The 18,060-nt window shown below is 35.9% G+C and overlaps 1 protein-coding gene across 1 annotated transcript in view; it reads right to left on the reverse strand.

Moving 5' to 3' along the window:
* Positions 1-8,795: 8,795 nt before the first annotated feature.
* The window catches only part of cd81a (CD81 molecule a), a 29,675-nt gene continuing 20,410 nt past the window's right edge, over positions 8,796-18,060 (reverse strand). The window contains exons 3-8 of the mRNA XM_077228699.1: positions 12,829-12,926; positions 12,448-12,522; positions 12,239-12,358; positions 12,030-12,119; positions 11,852-11,935; positions 8,796-11,737 (exon numbers count right to left, since the gene is read on the reverse strand). Of these exons, the coding sequence (XP_077084814.1) occupies positions 11,675-11,737; positions 11,852-11,935; positions 12,030-12,119; positions 12,239-12,358; positions 12,448-12,522; positions 12,829-12,926 (530 nt within the window). The 3' untranslated portion in view covers positions 8,796-11,674. The remainder of the gene's footprint in view (positions 11,738-11,851; positions 11,936-12,029; positions 12,120-12,238; positions 12,359-12,447; positions 12,523-12,828; positions 12,927-18,060) is intronic.

Raw genomic sequence — 18,060 nt, forward strand, 5'->3', positions numbered from 1 at the left:
ATTAAAATTAAAATTTAACAGAATTTATCAACTTGTTACCTGCTGGATTCACATCCTTTCTAAAAAATATGAAAGTTTTTGGTTTAATATATAAGACTGTCAATGATCTAAATTCATGTTGGTTTATATTTTATTTGTTCATTATTAATTTTGTTGGATTTTAGTTGGACTTGGTCAGAACTGTTTCTAAAATAGTTATCTGCATGATGCATGCTGCCTTGCTCAGTGATGTTGAATTTAAATGTCATGTAAAATAAAGACATGTTATGTTACATTGTGATGTAATGGTGTTTTCTGGAAGGGACTAAAGAACAAAGACTTTTTATCAGCTGACAGGCAGAATACAAATGTTTTTTTATTAAGTTAGATAAACATTATATAACAGTTTCAGGTTATGTTTTAATGTTAACATGTCCTCATTGTCCCACAAAAACTTATAATCGTCCCACATTTGGTTTGTTTGATGGTGGTCAGTCACCCTAGATCCACATGTACATTATGTCCTCACCTTAAAGTAGTTTTACCATGTTTTTGACATGGTACCATGGGCATGCTATGGTTTTCTCTGAGTAATTACAATGCGTGAACTTAGAATTATATGGTTCTATCTACACTTTTGGCCGATTTGAGTTTTTGACATAATTTTATTAATGCCTGTGTGGTGTTATTTTTGTAAAAAAAATTATTTTGTTAGTAGTTATTAATAAAATAAAAAGGTTCCATCTCACAAAACAGCAGGGATTTAAAAACTTTGATGCTCCATATCTCAGAACTACCCTAAACGGAGATAGAACTGTATAATTCTAAGCTCACAAATACTTGAATGTGCTAAACAGTGAGGGTCATGCCTATTACTATCTGATACCACAGAACTTTTTTTGGTTTAGGCGTTTTACAGTGTAATTATACATTTAAGTGCTGAGTAATAATAATTAACTACACTTACTTATAGGGTTAGGATGAGGGTTTGGTTTAGGGTTAGTTACATGTGATTATGCATAATTTATAGTTATTACTAACTACATAACACATGTAACAAGGACACAATAAATAAAGTGTTACCGTTTAAGTTATTTTAGGGTAGCTTAACAGTTTTTTGAATAAATATATCGCTTACAAATCATTTTTTTCAAAGGAACCTAAAACTAATACTATATATAAGTAAACATGACAAATGTATTACTCACCTCCAATAAAGACTCTGGTTTCATTGTTTGATATGTTCCTCCTCCTTATTTATTTGTCTTTTGTAGGTTTTAGATAACACAGCCTCACAATATCCTTTTATAAGCAACTCTTGCTCATTTCTCTTTCTTCTCTTGTTTTTAACTATTCTGTTTAAAGAGGAGTATCTTAAAATGTGTGCTGCACCCAAATACTGACCTTGCATCATCCATCCTCCCAGGAACTTTAGTTAATCCTTTTTTTGAGGAAAGATTGGAGAAAAAATGCAGGGTTAGAAAAAAAATCCCACTTTAAAGGGATAGTTCACCCAAAAATAAAAATTTTGTCATCAATAAATAACCCTCAAGTTGTTCCAGAACACAAACGAAGATATTTTAAAGAATGTTGGTAATCAAACAGTTAACGGTAGCCATTGACTTCATTTTTCTCCTACTATGGAATTCAATGGCTACTGTCAACTGTTTGATTACCAACAATCTTTAAAATATGTTTTTTAAAGATTTTTTTTAACTCATACAGGTGGTTTGGAACAACTTAAGGGTAAGTTATTAAAAATCATTTTTGGGTGAACTATCCCTTTAAGGAGGAGAGGATGTGAAAACTGTTTAGTCAACAGGCAGAGAGACATTTGGGGGGGGGGTGATTACATTCTGCGTATACGATTAGAAGCATCAGTGACTCATACAGTAAAGAATGCATTATTTTGGCTGATTGCTTTATCCATTTACTGAAATGGCCATTGCCTTTTGTTGTAAACAAAGGAAAACCCCGCATAGTTCAGAAAGACACACCCAATGCACCAGACCAGGGGCCTCATTTATAAACGTTGTACGCACAAAAGAAGGCGTACGCCGCTCTCTACACAATAATTGTTATTTATAAGCAAACTTGACGGTAAAATGTGCAGTCCTTCACGCAAGCTCTGACCCAGGCGTACGCACAAAAACGGGTGAAATGAGAAATGGCGACACCGTCGGCAGATGGAAGAAACACGTGAAAGTGTGTGAAACTGTAGACCGTTGTGTAAAATGAATGGCAATACCGCCTCTCATAAATAACACGAAGACTTCACAAAGCAAGTCTTACAATTAACAGCCTACACGAAAACCCGTTTGATCGATCTGCAACAGAAATGCAAATTAACACATATTTTCAAAAAGAAAAGTGAAATATGTTCTGCAATAATATTGGCATGTTATACAATTCATCCTCATAAATAAGATGGTAAACAGAACGAAATAATGTACAAAACTGATATTCTCGCCAATGTGTCCGTCTGGCGGAGCAGATATAGATGCAATTAGATAGTCAGTCAGATAGATAGATAGATAGATAGATAGATAGATAGATAGATAGATAGATAGATAGATAGATAGATAGATAGATAGATAGATAGATAGATAGATAGATAGATAGATGTAGCCTATTATTTGTCCACTGGGGAAAGTTGTTTTCATAGTAAAAATGTCTTCATCAGCTAAGGAATCATGGTATTCATGCATATGCCTTTAGTTTGTTTTATGGAAGGATTCGGAGTGAACGCATCTTCAGACAGCAAGAAGACTTGCTGGCAAATGAGGCAAATGTCCGGCCATTTCTTTTTTATTTCTGCCACAGTCCGAGGTTGTGAGGCTACAGCATTTACGGCGTCTGCAACCTTTTGCCACTCAAGTGCCTTTTTGGCATTAGTAATGCCCACACTGTGCCCTCCAAACAACATTTTTCTCCTCTTTTCCACCTCGCCAACGATAACTTCTAATTCACATTGGCCCTCATTTATCAAAAGTGCATACACCAAATTTCCAGCGTACACCTGGCGTACACCCAAAACCACGGTGACTTTGATATTTATCAATATGGACGTTGGCTTACGGCACGCTCAAATCCTACGCCAGGTCAGGAGGTGGTGTACATGTACGCACGTTTTGAGTTAGTGCGGAAATGCGCAGAAAAACAATTCCTAACACCACAAAACGCACTGACAAACTAAAAGTTATGAGGAGCTCTTTTCCAAAACGCGATAAACAGCATTTTTAAAAATAAATTTGTATTTTATTTCTATTAATAAACTAGTGTTGTGTCTGCAAAGATGAAATTGATGATCACCATCTCCGTAGTGAACGCGCCTATAGAGAGAGTAGCCTATTTCTTTTCGTTTATAATTGTTTCGTTTAAAGACATTTCAAGCTTTCTTTATAGATATATTTCTCATGTCTGTGAGGCATGTACTGAGTTTCGGTTAATTTGTGATGAGATGCGCCCCAGTTCACGTGCAATGCAAGGGACCGCGCCAGCGCCTCCATGTCATGACTCATGATTATATTGTCTGCTATTTGCTTCTTATTTATTAAATCCAGGCAATTGGTTGATGAAAAAAATATTAAAATTAAGATACAATTTATACAAAACGAAATTCACTTTAAAGAAAGGCTTTCAACAAAACAAAACAAAACTTAATTAAGTGGCCAAAATCATGTCTGAGCATGTCTCCCGATATATTGCGCATCCTATCTTAGCCTATGTTCACTTTTCATAATCAACATAGATGGGGAAAAAATAACATTATTATTTTTTAACAAATATGAAACTAAATGCACTTAGTTAATGGCTACAACACGCCTAATAGTAGGCCTGAATATTGTTATCATTACTTTTTTCAAGTTCGGCACGAATTACTATTAGCCTAAATGTGTTACTAAATGATTTGAATGTATTTTTAACATTGTTGTATTTAAGGACTGTATTTGTGTGTTATTTTTAAATTATTTGTTTTATGTGGTGGACAATATTGGAACGTGACATTGGAAATATTTATTTTATTTTTACTATTTTATTTATTTTACTATTTATTTTGTTTGGCTTTTATTTATTTCATGCAGTTGCACTTATTTAATTTATATTAATTTATAGTATGAGTCCCTGATTATATGTTGCATGTTCTCTTCTTGTTGTTTTTGTTGTTGTTTTTTTAGACAAAAAAATGGATGGATTTATAGCGTTTTGAAAAAAAATACAATTAACTTTGAATTTATCATCAACAATATTGTTGTTTGATTTAATAATAATTTTTCATGATGGTGATGGTCTCGATCTCCAGAGAAGTGTCTCCTCTTTGCCGTCTTCCGTGTGTCCATGGCGTAAAATGAGGGTGTGGGGGAAGCGGATACTTGAATATATAGGGGCGTGTTATTCTAATGACGATCGTTTTCAGCCGCGGCATTTATCAAGGGCAGGTATTGCGTACACCTGGATTTCAAAGGTACGCACAGCTTCATAAATCAGGCGGTGAGAGGAGTGTAAGCATAATCTTACGCCAACATATACGCCCGTTTCTACGCAAGAATGATAAATGAGGGCCATTGAGTGAAGTTACGTTTTTTTGATTTCCTCTCTGTGTTTGCCATGATTTCGCAATTGATGAATATTAACTTGTGGGCGTTTCACGGACTATTTATGGGCAACTATGGGCGTGACATGAAGCCTCAAAAGCTGCGCTATATTTAGAATTGATTGTGATTTATTAAGGGGAAAATGCGTAGGATGTGCGTGCGCACGGTTTTATAAATCCGAATATTTCTGTGTGTACGCACGTCCTATGTTTCATTCGTTCGCCACTTCTGACGCAAATCCTACGCAAAGTTTTATAAATGATGCCCCAGGTCACTATATCCCATAACAATGAAACCGAGAAACTGCTACTAAAATGACACCTTTGCTGTATATGTCTGGAGGTATTTGACTAAATAAATAAACAAAAGTATTCTTTTTTAATTGTATTTGACTGACAATGTATGAGCCAATGCACAAAGCATATTCGAAATATACTAAATTCTTTATTATCTTTATACTAAATTCTCTCTCTCTCTCTCTCTCTCTCTCTCTCTCTCTCTCTCTCTCTCTCTCTCTCTCTCTCTCTCTCTCTCTCTCTCTCTCTCTCTCTCTCTCTCTATATATATATATACATTTCATGTAAAATCACAAATCAGCCAAATTTCAGAAACTTCCTCACCTCAAATTTTTTATTTTGTTAATATTTTTAACAAAAAGAAATACAAACATAAATAGTGATGAAAGACAAAATATTAAATGTCATGGATGTATATATTGAGTAATCCACTATTTTGTAGAGGGGGGTCAGTTTTCACATGAGATTTGGAGCCAAATAACAGAGGGGTAAAAAAATTACTTTAGAAAGATGGGAGCATACTTATTTTATTTTATTGTTATTTTTTTAAACAGAGATTGGCTCTATTAGTAACTATGTCTAATAAATCTATTAATCTGTAAGTAAAAAATGTAATTATATTAGTAAAATATGTTGACTTTAGCAATGTTTGTTGTATTAACCATTTTCAGTGGTCAAAAACTAAATGTGGGTCACTTTAGATATGGCTGATACTTTTTCTTACAAAGAAGAACATCTACATAACAAATTATGTTGAAACTAGAAATGTATGTTGTTATTTTCTATCAACACAATTGCATTGAACATACCTCTCTGATTGGCATATTGGTTTTACTTTATTTGAGTGCCAATAAAGTATTAAAGATATCTCAACATGATTTTAGATTCTGGTTCTTAACTAATTTTTTTTTTTTTAACCCTATATGGTTTAACCCCATTTGGGGATCTCATTGCTGCTCTATGTTCAAATTGATGAAAATAAAATGTGGTTCACTTTGCACGCAGCTGATACTTATTGGCCCGGTTTTACAGACAGTGCTTAGATTAAGCCAGGATTAGGCCTTAGTTAGGGCATTTAATAGGGTTTTATAAACATGCCTTAGAAAAAAAACATTACTGTGTGCATCTTAAGACAAAACAATGGCACTGACATTTGTTAGACATGTCCATGCAAATTGCTTTCAGTTAAAACAGCTCAAACATGCATTTTAGTCTGGGACGGCTCGATCGGCCCAAAGGAGGTCTTCCGATCAGCGGGTGAAGGTCTCTGCGTGTTACTGTCTTTCCTTTTTCGCAACATTCAAGATTAAATGGAATACATTTTCCCATATGTATCAACTCGTTATTTCATCTGACTCCATAAATGAAAAAGGTTTTAATGATGTAATACATCAATAAAAGTGAAGTTTTACCCGCTCAGATTAGGAAGCTATAATACTCACGTCTGTGGGTCTCACGCTCACAATCTCGCCAGTTTCGGTCACCAAACAGAGGTAATTGGCTAATTTCTTAGATGGTCGGATTCACCGTTACACAATCAAAGATACTTTTAAATAGCCCCCTTGAATTTGCATAGACTTGAATTTAAAGTATACACCCAGATTTAGGTTGGTCAAGCAGTGCGTTTGCTGCCCTAAACGGAAATAACTTGTCTCTGCAAAACAAGTACACTTGAATTAGTGCCAAATATTAGTCGTCACTAATCTGACGCAAACTTGCGGGAACATACGAATCCAGTTAATCTACACGGGAAAACAATTTTAGAGTCAGTCAGAATAAAATCAAATGTTTACAATTTATTGACCAGGTAATAGAACAATAATTCAAAATCAATTAATCAATCAAATAGTCTATAATAACAACAATTTGGAAATCAAGGAAATTCAATGTTTACCTGCAACGAAAAACAGCAATCGTGTGGGAAGTCTACCTACAGACTCCCCGAACCTTTTTGCCCAATTTCCTTACAAACCCAGATAATTCAATTTTCTTACCAAATGGTGGTGTCTGTCATTATAGTATAATTAGATTTTGGTCCCCTATGAGGGGCTCACAACTGTGAGATCAGAATGGAGGATCTGGGTGAGGGATCACCTTTAAGGTACACATCCCTTTTCTCATATTTTATAACTTCTTTTAGCTTTTCATTATGGTTGGGAGAATGAGACCATTTTACCAGACGCACTGAGACACTTTAAATGATACCAAACATTGTATAGTTACTCTTTTTTGTACACACTTAACATTTCATGGGTTTTTCGGTGAGTTTCAAGTGAGGAGTTGAAGGGGGAGATTGTCAAAGTTAGGTGTGAGGTGCACTGTGTGCTGCTGCGTCTCGGATGTTGCTGTTACATAACTGTGACCCTGGATGACAAAACCAACATGGGTCATTTTTTTTAAAATTGAGATTTATACATAAAATGAAAGCTGAATAAATAAGATTTCCATTGATGTATGGTTTGTTGGGATAGGACAATATTTGGCCGATATACAACTATTTGAAAATCTGGAATCTGAGGGTGCAAAAAAATCGAAACATTGAGAAAATTGCCTTTAAAGTCGTCTATTTATGTTCGCGATTGTAATGCATTCAATCACAAAAACAAATGTTTTATACATTTACGGTAGAAAATTTATAAAATATCTTCATGGAACATGATCTTTACTTAATATCCTAATGATTTTTGGCATTAAAGAAAAATGTATAATCTTGACCCATACAATGTATTGTTGGCTATTCCCACAAATATACCCGTGCTACTTAAGACTGGTTTTGTGATCCAGGGTCATAATTATGCATGAGAGGGTTCAAATATGAATTCTCAGGAGAGCTTTTTGCTTTCTCGTGGGGTAGCCCAGACTTTCTGGCACCCGCCTTACAGTTTAAAGGGGAATGTCTGAAGTATCTTGTTTCCCTCAATCAAACAATTACATATGACATTCTTCTGAGTGCCAAAAATAAACACTGAAATGGTCAAGTTGATGCACATTAACTTGCTCTCAAAAGTGTATTTATAAGAATATTTGAATTAGTTTCAGGATTTTTTTTTTTCATTTTAAGAGCTTCTGAAGATCCCCATAAGGGCTTGAACTACATTGGGCCTTAAAAATGGGGACTACAAAATTAAATGTTATGAAGAATTTGAATCTAGAAGGATATCAAGATAATACTTCTTGGGCTACAGGCACGCAAACTTGTAAAAACAATATTTATGGCAATTACACAGCTGCACTTAAAAAAAAAAGAAACAAGATACATTTCAAGTTTCAACATTATTTGTTCTTCAGATATTCCTCTTTAAAAGAGAAAGCAGTCGGATGCAGTTTGGTTTGGTTTTTGACCACTGAAAATTAATTTACCCATTTATTGATGGAACCACATTGAAATCCCCTGGAAATTAACCATGAGCCTTAAAAAATAAGATAGCTTAGAAAAGTTCATTATACCCGAATCTAAAATGATCTTAAATACTTGAAATACATAAAAACTTCGGGGGTAAAGCACATTGGCTTTTACCATTTCTGAATTGTCACCATTGGCATACAATGTAACAAAGATCGCTCAACATATTTTACCAATAGAAGGATCAACATATTTTACCAATAGAAGGATCAATCTCGGTGTAAAAATAAAATCATGATGCTGCCATCTTAATTTCTAAAGCCATTTTACCCTCCTGAAAATTGTTATTTTCACCATCCTTTAGTGTATTTCTCAGTAAATATCAATCCATAACATTTAATATTTTGGCTTTCTTCTTCATTTATGTATTTCTTTCACCAGAATTATTTTTTGAAACTAAATGAAAATATTTATCTGGACCTCTGGTTGATTTGACACGGAATGGTACTTGATGACAACTTTTACATCTCTTATTTACAACCATCAAGGCAAAAATGAAGACAAGAACAAAATGAAGACATGTTATTTGTAAAATACATTTAATTCCTGAATATTTGGGAAACAAAACCAGACCAAAATCTACAATTGGTGTGTCAGGGTAGAAATTTGAGCAACAGCTGTCAATTTAGGTATCAAATAAGTATGAGATCCTTACAACACAAAGGCTATATTTGATAGTGTTGAAATACCTTGATGTGTTTTAACTACAGCAGTTATTTTCATAAACAACTGTTTCACCTTCATAATACGTAATAGTTAGAAGATCATGCTCGACTTGTCAGGACCTCCTAAAATTCTTACATGCTTCAACTGAAATCATTGCTGAGGTTCTCTCTCTTTGTTTTTGACAAGTACCAGGAAAAAGATATCACAATTAAAGGCATACATTGTCTTTACATGGTCATTAGTATACTATATAGCTGTACAAGACACTTTTTAAGCATATCAGCATAGGCAATATGTGTTAACAGGACAAGGGTTGCATAATGCATGAAGTAGCCTAAATCACAAACCTGAAGGTATTTATACAACGCTTCGTATTAGTGCGGTCTAGAAGAATAAGTGCACGATAGACATGTACACAGGCATAGTAAGGGTGTAATCACCAGTAAAAGTGAAACATCTTTGCCACCTAGTGAAAGTGGCACGGCATTACAGCAACTACATCTGTGATAGAGATGGCAGTGAAGAGAGCTTGTCCATTCTATAACCATTCAAGCCTGTCCATCTGAATTCACTGTCAACATATAGCATACATGTACATTCACACAAACTCACTGGATTTTTCAGTTGAGTGATATTACACATTACAGGCACCCACAAGATAATCGGGCCTAATTTGGAACCAATTTGTCCCTTCCGACGACCATAGGTAAAGTCCCGATTATCTTGATGGTCCACAGATTATTTTATCAGACTTTCTAGTGGTGTGAGGTGTATTAAGAGAGCGAATCTGTTTGCGAAAAACGTCGGGACCGTGTCGATATCAAATCGTACATATCCGACATGAAATCCTGTTGTGTGGGGGGGAACGAAACGATACACAACCAGAGAGCTAGCTGACAGAAGACAGAAGCATAACACGACTTCATCTGAAAAGCAGTACAAACACTATTATCGCCATTTCATCTCTCATTGCGTCTCTCACATTGCGAAAATCTGACAAGATTTGAGTGATTAAGGGATAGTGGGTTTCATTTATTCATTAAGGCTGTTAGGATCCTGTCCATGGCTGCGATTACTGTAAAGAGAGGCAGAACTTGACCGGGGCAGTACTTCTTACTCCAACTCTTTGCATGAAAAAAACACATTGCACTATATTAGTCTTATAGAACATACAAAGATAGTAGATTGTATTGGGCATCAGGAGCTGTGTTTCCAGCTTTCTACAGCAAAACGCTGATCTAGGATCAGCTCTTTCGTCCGTGTGATTCCACATACAAGATCCACAATGATCATACAGTAGATCAGCGCCCTTTCTGCCATTAAAGGAATATTACAGGTTCAATACAATTCACAGGTTGATAAGCTCAACAGACAGCATTTGTGGATCGTTGTTGCCACATAAACTAATTCTGGCTGCGGTGAGACACTTAAAATGGAAGTGAATGGAGCACATTTCTGGAGAAATGTGTAGCTTGTGTACTTTTAAAAGCACTAATGTTTCTGTTAAAAACTTTAGTTCTAATGTTTTTTTTTACAGTCATTATAAGGTTTTAGACTTAATTTCTCATGGCAACAAAGTTGTAAAATTGGATACAACTTTACACAGAAAAAAAAGGTTTTCACATTAAAATCATGTCAGCATGCATGTAATTTGCGTCCTGAGGCTATACTATTGAATATACTATATACAATTTTTGTGAATCAGCCCCATTCAACCCCCATGTAAGTAGCCTACTTTGCTGTAACCCAGATTGTAGCTGTTTTTGAAGAAAATGAAGTAGCCTAAAGTTCATTTGGAAAAGTGCTGTCTCCTGATATTCATTTCTACTGAATCTGGAATATACATTTAAGATTTGTTTGCACCGACTGAGCTCTACTGAATGGCACAGAGTAAGAAGCAAACGTAGTGCTTGTCGGCTCTGTAATATTAAGACGAAAGTATACTTCCCCTGTCGCGTGGCGCGTGTAGCCTGGTTTTTGTGTCTGGGCGAGTGATTTGAGCGCTTGATAACAACGGTCAACCTGGTAGTGCACGCGCACGGTCACGAGAGTATACTTTCTCGCTCAACTGTGCGCTAGCCGCTAGGAGGAGTATTTTGGAAAACGGGTCTTTAAACATTCTTCAATCTTTACATTCTCACCTCCAATAAGCACTGTATTCTGACTTTCTCTCTCACCTAGCTAACACTGTTTATTTAGTGGTTTCTCAGGAAGAAACGTGTACATACAAGCAGCAGTCTCAGAGAAGATGATGGACAGGAGTGTTCAATACGAGATTCATGCTTATTCAGCCATACAGGGCTGCAAATATATACAGTTTATACATGTACATATGAAAAGAATGATAGTAACCGTTAGCAATAGCAGAACTTAACAGTTAACACACAAAATAAAACTACAAGCAAATAAATGTATCCATCCTTCATGTGATAATGTACTGTGTGTGTGTGTGTGTGTGTGTGTGTGTGTATGTATGTGTTTATAAGTCTACTGCTTAAGCTACAGATCGCAACTAGTCATCGCCAACTACAGCGTAAACAATAGCAGACTAGTTGTTGGTGGTTCCACTGCCACATTTGAACAAAAATGCACAAAAAATGTTCTGAGACTTTAGGAACAGGACAGAGTGACTATATTATAAAACGATGGTAGATAAAAAACAAAATAGGAGATATAAAACAAAAAAAAATTTTTTTGGGCTGATATTTTTAAAGGACATATCTTGCCCCTGTGTTTTAGTAAACAGGGCTGTTCCTGATACCGCAGCAGAGCACCATGCTGAAGATCATCTCAAAGATCTAAAAGGAAAAAGGGCACAATAAGTGTAAAATGTGATGTAAGCAACATCAAATGATAGTAGAATATAACTTGACACACAGGCCCCTATACAAAACCACTCAAGAATCCCTCACCATGATTACAGCAACAACCAGGGCGGCGATGCCAATCAGGTAGATCTTCTCTGAGAAAAGCTCTTTGATCTTGGAGTGACAGTTCTGAAAAACGGAGAAAAGGTTTTTTTTTGTCATGCTATGAGAGATGATTTGGATGAGAATTCTGCTTCTCGAGGGTTTACTGGGGGAGACTTACTACAGCCGTAACTTTCAATTGTCCAGGACAGATATCTGTGAGCAATACTCCAAGATTTACCCATGAGGTTCCTTTGCCACAGCAGTTCAGCTGAAAGCCAGAGATGACACTGATTAGAGAATCGTCATTACAAGAACATTATCTGGTTTGAGTGTAGTTTGTGTTAGCTTGATTATTGTTGTGCTCCTCAGTACACAAGGACTACTTACAGTCTCGTGAAAGACCTTCAAGGCAGTAGCGGCAGCCTGCTGTTGTTCATTTTGTCCGATTGGAATTGAATTGCCTTTGTCATACACATTGTCATAGAAAGTGATCAGCTCTTTGGAGATCTGACAGGAAAAAGAAGAAGATATAATAACAAAAATATGTAAACAGACGTGTATGTGTCAGCTTGACACGGTGTATACATGAAACCAACCTTGTCTTTGTTCATGAATCCCACGATTCCAGCAGCAACTTCACAGGCAAACAGAATTACAAGGCAGGCAAAGAACTGTTGGAGAGAAACAAAAAAGGATGTGTACTGCATATGGGCAAGAGTCTGTTCTCCGTACAGTGCAAGAACCCAAACTTACCAACAGAAGTCTAAAACAGCAATTGTTAAAATAATGACAAAGTAATGGCACCATAACAAGTTCAGCGAATGCTTTACTTAGAATAATTCGATAAATTCAACTGAAAAGCAATTCAAACATCAGTGTTGCTTTTACAGTCATTCTATTAATATTTACTTCTGGTTAATGTTAGGCAACATGTGATTTGAGGAATTTGCTGAGTGGTCACAGGATTTGTTACTCACTGTTCCGAGAAGACACTGGGATTCCTGTATGGCTCCATAACAACCAAGGAATCCAACAAACATCATCACAGCACCAACAGCAATCAAGATGTAGACACCTACAAAATGAAAAGCATGTGTGTTATCCTAAGGGAATATCTACGTACTTTAAACAAAAAACTGAGATCAAAGAGGGAGCCATGAAGCTCAGTGCAATCTGAACAGCCAAACTAGATTTGAAAAGTCATCCAATCAAAATAGTTTATATATCGAGGGTGCATTACATCATCGTGACCAGCAGGAGGCACTGTGTGTTCACTTTGATAGGGTGGTAAGTTTACTTTAAGCAGAAGGAAAACTGCAGGACATTTGGAAGTCATACTAAGAGGCCCAAATTAACTTTTTGTTTCCATTCCCTCATTCACATAAAAAAAAGCCTTCAGTTAATAGCAAATCAGGGTTCTTATGTAACATGACGTAAACTGCTAGAAGGGTAAAAAGAGAGCTGTGGATTTAAAGATTCAACAGCTTTCTCAGAAAGAAAGATTTTTTTCCAAGTGTTTACATCGGTTAGTAACACAGGCTCAGTGATAACTGCTGTAACCATAGCAACCCCAGTAGGCGCAGCAGCAGTGTTTGCATGGATGTTCCAATGGCAGAGAATAGAGGGATAGAGAAAGAGAAATAGAACAGAAAACTCTCTCTCTTTCTTAAGAAACAAAAAGCCACACACAAACTGAAATCATTGTGACTCAGCATGCAGAATGAGTGAGCATGAATTATCTTGAAACTGTATTTTCCTCTCTTGTAATATCGGTTATTTTGTTTTGTTCATTTACCATTGATATTTAAATGTTTTTTTTTTTGCAAGGTTATAATAGTTTTGCATTTATAAAATAGTTTTTATTTTAATAGCATTTTCAAATTTCAGTTTAGTTTGAGTTAGTTTCATTAATGGTTTTGTTAGTTTTAGTTTAGTTTTTATTTTGTGAACACATTTCTATTTAGTTTTCATATATTTAGTTTCAGTTTTAGTTAAATGAGTTAACACAAAACTTTGAGTTAAAGACATTTAATTTCAGCAAAGTTTGATGTTTGCATTTTTCAGTTAACTTTCGTGCAAACCTCTTAATAATAAAAATAAAATAATTGTTTGAGATTGAACAAAGAACCAAACAAATGCAACTTATAAAGTATAAAAGTAAATATTATTCATTCGTACTCATTCATATTAAAGTTGAACTCTTGTTAAACGTGTGGTGCATCAGAAAAATATATATATATTTTTTATATTATTATAATTATTCTTTTATGGTTATTTCTATGATGGATTCTTTCAAATATTATTCTTGTATTGATCCATTTATGCATTTTGTCTATTGTAGCTATATTTTAATATCACATAGGCTACTCATACATTTGTGGGCTAGACATGAAAAACGCGAGACGCGGGCAATGGAATGAGGAAAAAGCGCAAGATCTCAAGATGCGTCTTCTAAAAGTTGAACTTATTTTAACTTGAGTGCCGCAATTTAGAACGCCGTGTCATGCGCGAGACGCCTCAGAAGACGCGATAACAACGGGCGCTGTGTTTACATTGAAAAATAAAATAACGCAGCTCATATGTGGAACGTGATCTTTCCGGTACAGATTGAGAGCTTCTTAATTACGCAAACGATTATTCATTTATGCTAATTATTATTTTATGTCAGTTCGTTTTTCAGTAACTGTTGTTAGTTTCGTTTCGCTTTAGAAATTTCTATTTTATTTCAGTTTACGGAAATGTTTTTAGACCAATAGTTTAGTCTTTCAGTTTTCGTTTACAGAAATAACCTTGGTTTGTCGTTGTTTATTTTTGTTGTTATTAACATCATTAGTACATCAATAATCATTATTATTTCTTCCCTCCAACAATACATAAATGCATACATAAACAAAACAACAAGAATCCAATTTGGTGAACTGTTCTGGAAATTGTTTTGTTTGACTGATTCTATCGTGTCAATCACTTCATGCAGAGGTATATGAAACACACCTTCTTACTTCTACAGGAACTTCTCCTCAATTCCCAACCCAAAATCATAAAATAAAATGTCCCAACAACACCCTTTATTTTTGTTACAATGCATACACTTCAATCATACATTTTATTATTTATAAGCCTATTTCAACAAAAGCTATTTTTGTGTCAGGAAAAAATAAGTAAAAATGTGCTTTACATGGTAGCATCTAAAATTGAAAGATTCTAAATCGAATGGTTTTAAGTCAGAAACAATTATTTAATATTACTGAATCAATACATCAGAGTTCCAATGACAAATGCAATTTTAACAGTCAGATTAAGCAGAAATGGCCCCTTAAAGTCTGCATGAAATCAAAAGTAACTAAGTGCAAGTTAATCCACAGGAAAAAAATATGTCCTTGCAATCTGATCAAAATCTGAAATTTTGTCAGGTTTACTCAATTCACTAATTGATTCTATCTTGTCAATCACTTTGTGCAGGGACATTCGGTACACTATTTCTTTCTCTGTACACTGTAGAAAGTGATCAGTTGACATAACTTAAAAAAATGAGGAAATCCGTTGCCTTAAAATTGTTAAGCAAATAAACTTAATTTAAAATTGAAAAAAATAAGCCATTTGAACTTATGTGGACAGTTGTGGCCTAATGGTTAGAGTCGGACCTGTAACTTGAAGGTCTTATTCAAATTCAGTTAATTCTGTCCTGCCAGCCCCCCTCGCTCTCATCCTCCGGCCATACAGACACGCCCATGGCACTTCTCTAATGCTGCTGGTAACACAAACTGAATCTCCAGAGCATAATTAAATTAAGTTTTTAAAATGTCTAAATGTCCCGCTGTCATTTAGCAACTGTGCCCATTCCCTTGCAAGAGAATAAAAAATTAATAAAATCAATGGGATGTTGGGTGGCCCGGGAGGGGACTGACTGAGTTCTGGTTCCATTTACTTAATTGCAGTGGGTACGGGGCTAAAAGGAATCGCCACCAGGCCATTTCTCAGCGTGACAGGTCTGAGTGGAGCGCTACGATGTGACTAGCATACTGAACAGCTGTATAATACACTCAAACTCTCCCTCTGTCACACTTTCACTTTCTCTTTAAACAACCCTCTTTCGGATGTCTTTGGATATCCATGTCCAATTACCAAGTCCATAATGACTGTACCACTGACTAGCTGTAAAGAGCGTGATTACTTTGAGATGAATTTCTTGTACAATCCAAAAATAACTGATGTGAATAGAGAAGAATGTAAGGATGTGTCTAAGCATTTGCTTAGTTGCAGGTGCTTCCAGTAGGGAATGTCTTATGACACAATACAATGAAGAGACCCTCAACCTCCTGGATCGAGACACTGACTCTGCTGTCTGCGTCTCTGTCTGAGTCTACGTGAGCCTCTGTTAGAGCGTCTGAATTCACTTGTGAGTGCAAAGAAAGTTGCCAAATGTAGCTGCAATTTTCGTTAATTCCAAGAGCAGACGCCTGGCTCTCAGCCAGTTAAAGAGAGAAACAAAAAGAAAATGAGAGAGAGGGCATGAGGATATGAAGAGAAGAGAAAAAACAGGAAAATATGATGGAGAAGAACAGGAAAAGGAGGATGGTGGACAAAAGAATTATGAGAAGAATGAGACCAAGGAAAGGAGGTGAAGGAGTGGACAGGGGTAAAGGTGCGGTTGAAATTCAGTCATTTCAACAGGCATCCACGGAATTTCGCGTGAAAGCGGAAAATGTCCCAAGACAGATTTTGCTACGGTTTCAAGTTTATCAAGCGGATTCACCGCATTAACCAGCTGCTTGGTTTGTAATTGACTTCTGTGCTTCATACATCGCTAAAATATTGACAAGATATAATTGACCTTTTTTGCAAGCAAAATTTTGCTAATGTGACTCCACCTCTTAAGGGAGAAAAAGGAATGGGAAAGTCAGTGCACACGCTGCAAACTTTAAGCACAAACAGATGATGCCAGAGTTCAGAGTTGAACCACAATGGAAGTAATGGTGAGTGGAAAAGCTGCAGAGAGAGGGAGAGGGGGAGGGAGAGAGGGAGGGAGAGAGGGAGGGAGGCATGTTCTCAGACAACAGGCGGAGCTGTAGTGGAGGAGGGGTGCCGGGATGTGTGAGCAAATTTTTCCTTTCGTTTTTTTTCTCTAGAGACTGTTTTCTGTAACTTGTGTCCTTTGAACGCAAACATCTTTGCTTTTGAAAGTCCAAACATGCACATTTGATTTGCTTTCTTGTGTCTGCACAATAAAGCAACATGGTAACCTGAAACTGTTACCTATAAGGAGCTGTTTCTACCTCACCTAAGCCTTAAATTTTTTTTTGGTTTAGCCTAATATATTCAGGCTGATTTAGTGATGTTAAATAACATTTTTTGACTTGAATAAAATCAATAATTTGGATGTTACCACATTTTTTAGCACATTTTTAGGGGAACATTTACACTTCTCTATACTTGATGCTTAGCAATCAATCTCGAATTGTGCAATTTATCATCAGGCCTACATTTCAACAAAAGATTCCCATTACACGAGAGTAGATGTTAAAATTTCATGATGATTTGTACTCGGCTTTCCCCAAGATAAGCACCAACTAAGACGTAGCTTTACAGTAACCTATGCTTCTCCATCCATTTACGCTTCTCATAACATTTCACAATTTTTTTTGTGTCAAGAAAAACAAATATTACTGAAATCAACTTAAATACATCAAGTAACACTAATAAATATAATTTTAAGGGCCGGATCAAGTGGAAATAGGTCCTTGAGGAAACACTTTTTAAGGTGTAGGCTGTGGCTAGTATTATTCTGGAAGTACACTTTGTTGATTCTCTAAGAATAATGACTTCCTTTTCCTGTTTTCCTCAGTCTCAAACATCACTAATCACTCAGTCTCAAAGATGTGATATCAAGACCTTTGTGTTCCCAATCTCATCTCTGACTGATTTCAAGATTCACACGTTCACCCTTCATCTTGGTTCCCAAAGCTTATTTTGAGACACTGATTTTCAATATTTGATAGTATGGTATCAACGAACTATGAAAGTAAGGGCCCTTTCACACCTACCTTGTTTGGTCCGGACTTTCGGTCCAAATCAAAATTACAGGTGTGTGAAACCTCCCCCGGACCACGGTCCGGACCAAACATACAAAATTTGGTTCGACGAAAAGAGGTAGACTCGGTCCGGATCAAACTGAACAAAGGTTTGGTTCGTTTCTAGTGTGAAAGCATTTC

The sequence above is a fragment of the Siphateles boraxobius genome, unplaced genomic scaffold, assembly GCF_051911475.1.
Source record: "Siphateles boraxobius isolate OS27281-9 unplaced genomic scaffold, OSU_SipBor_1 130, whole genome shotgun sequence".
NCBI classification, from domain to species: Eukaryota; Metazoa; Chordata; class Actinopteri; order Cypriniformes; family Leuciscidae; genus Siphateles; species Siphateles boraxobius.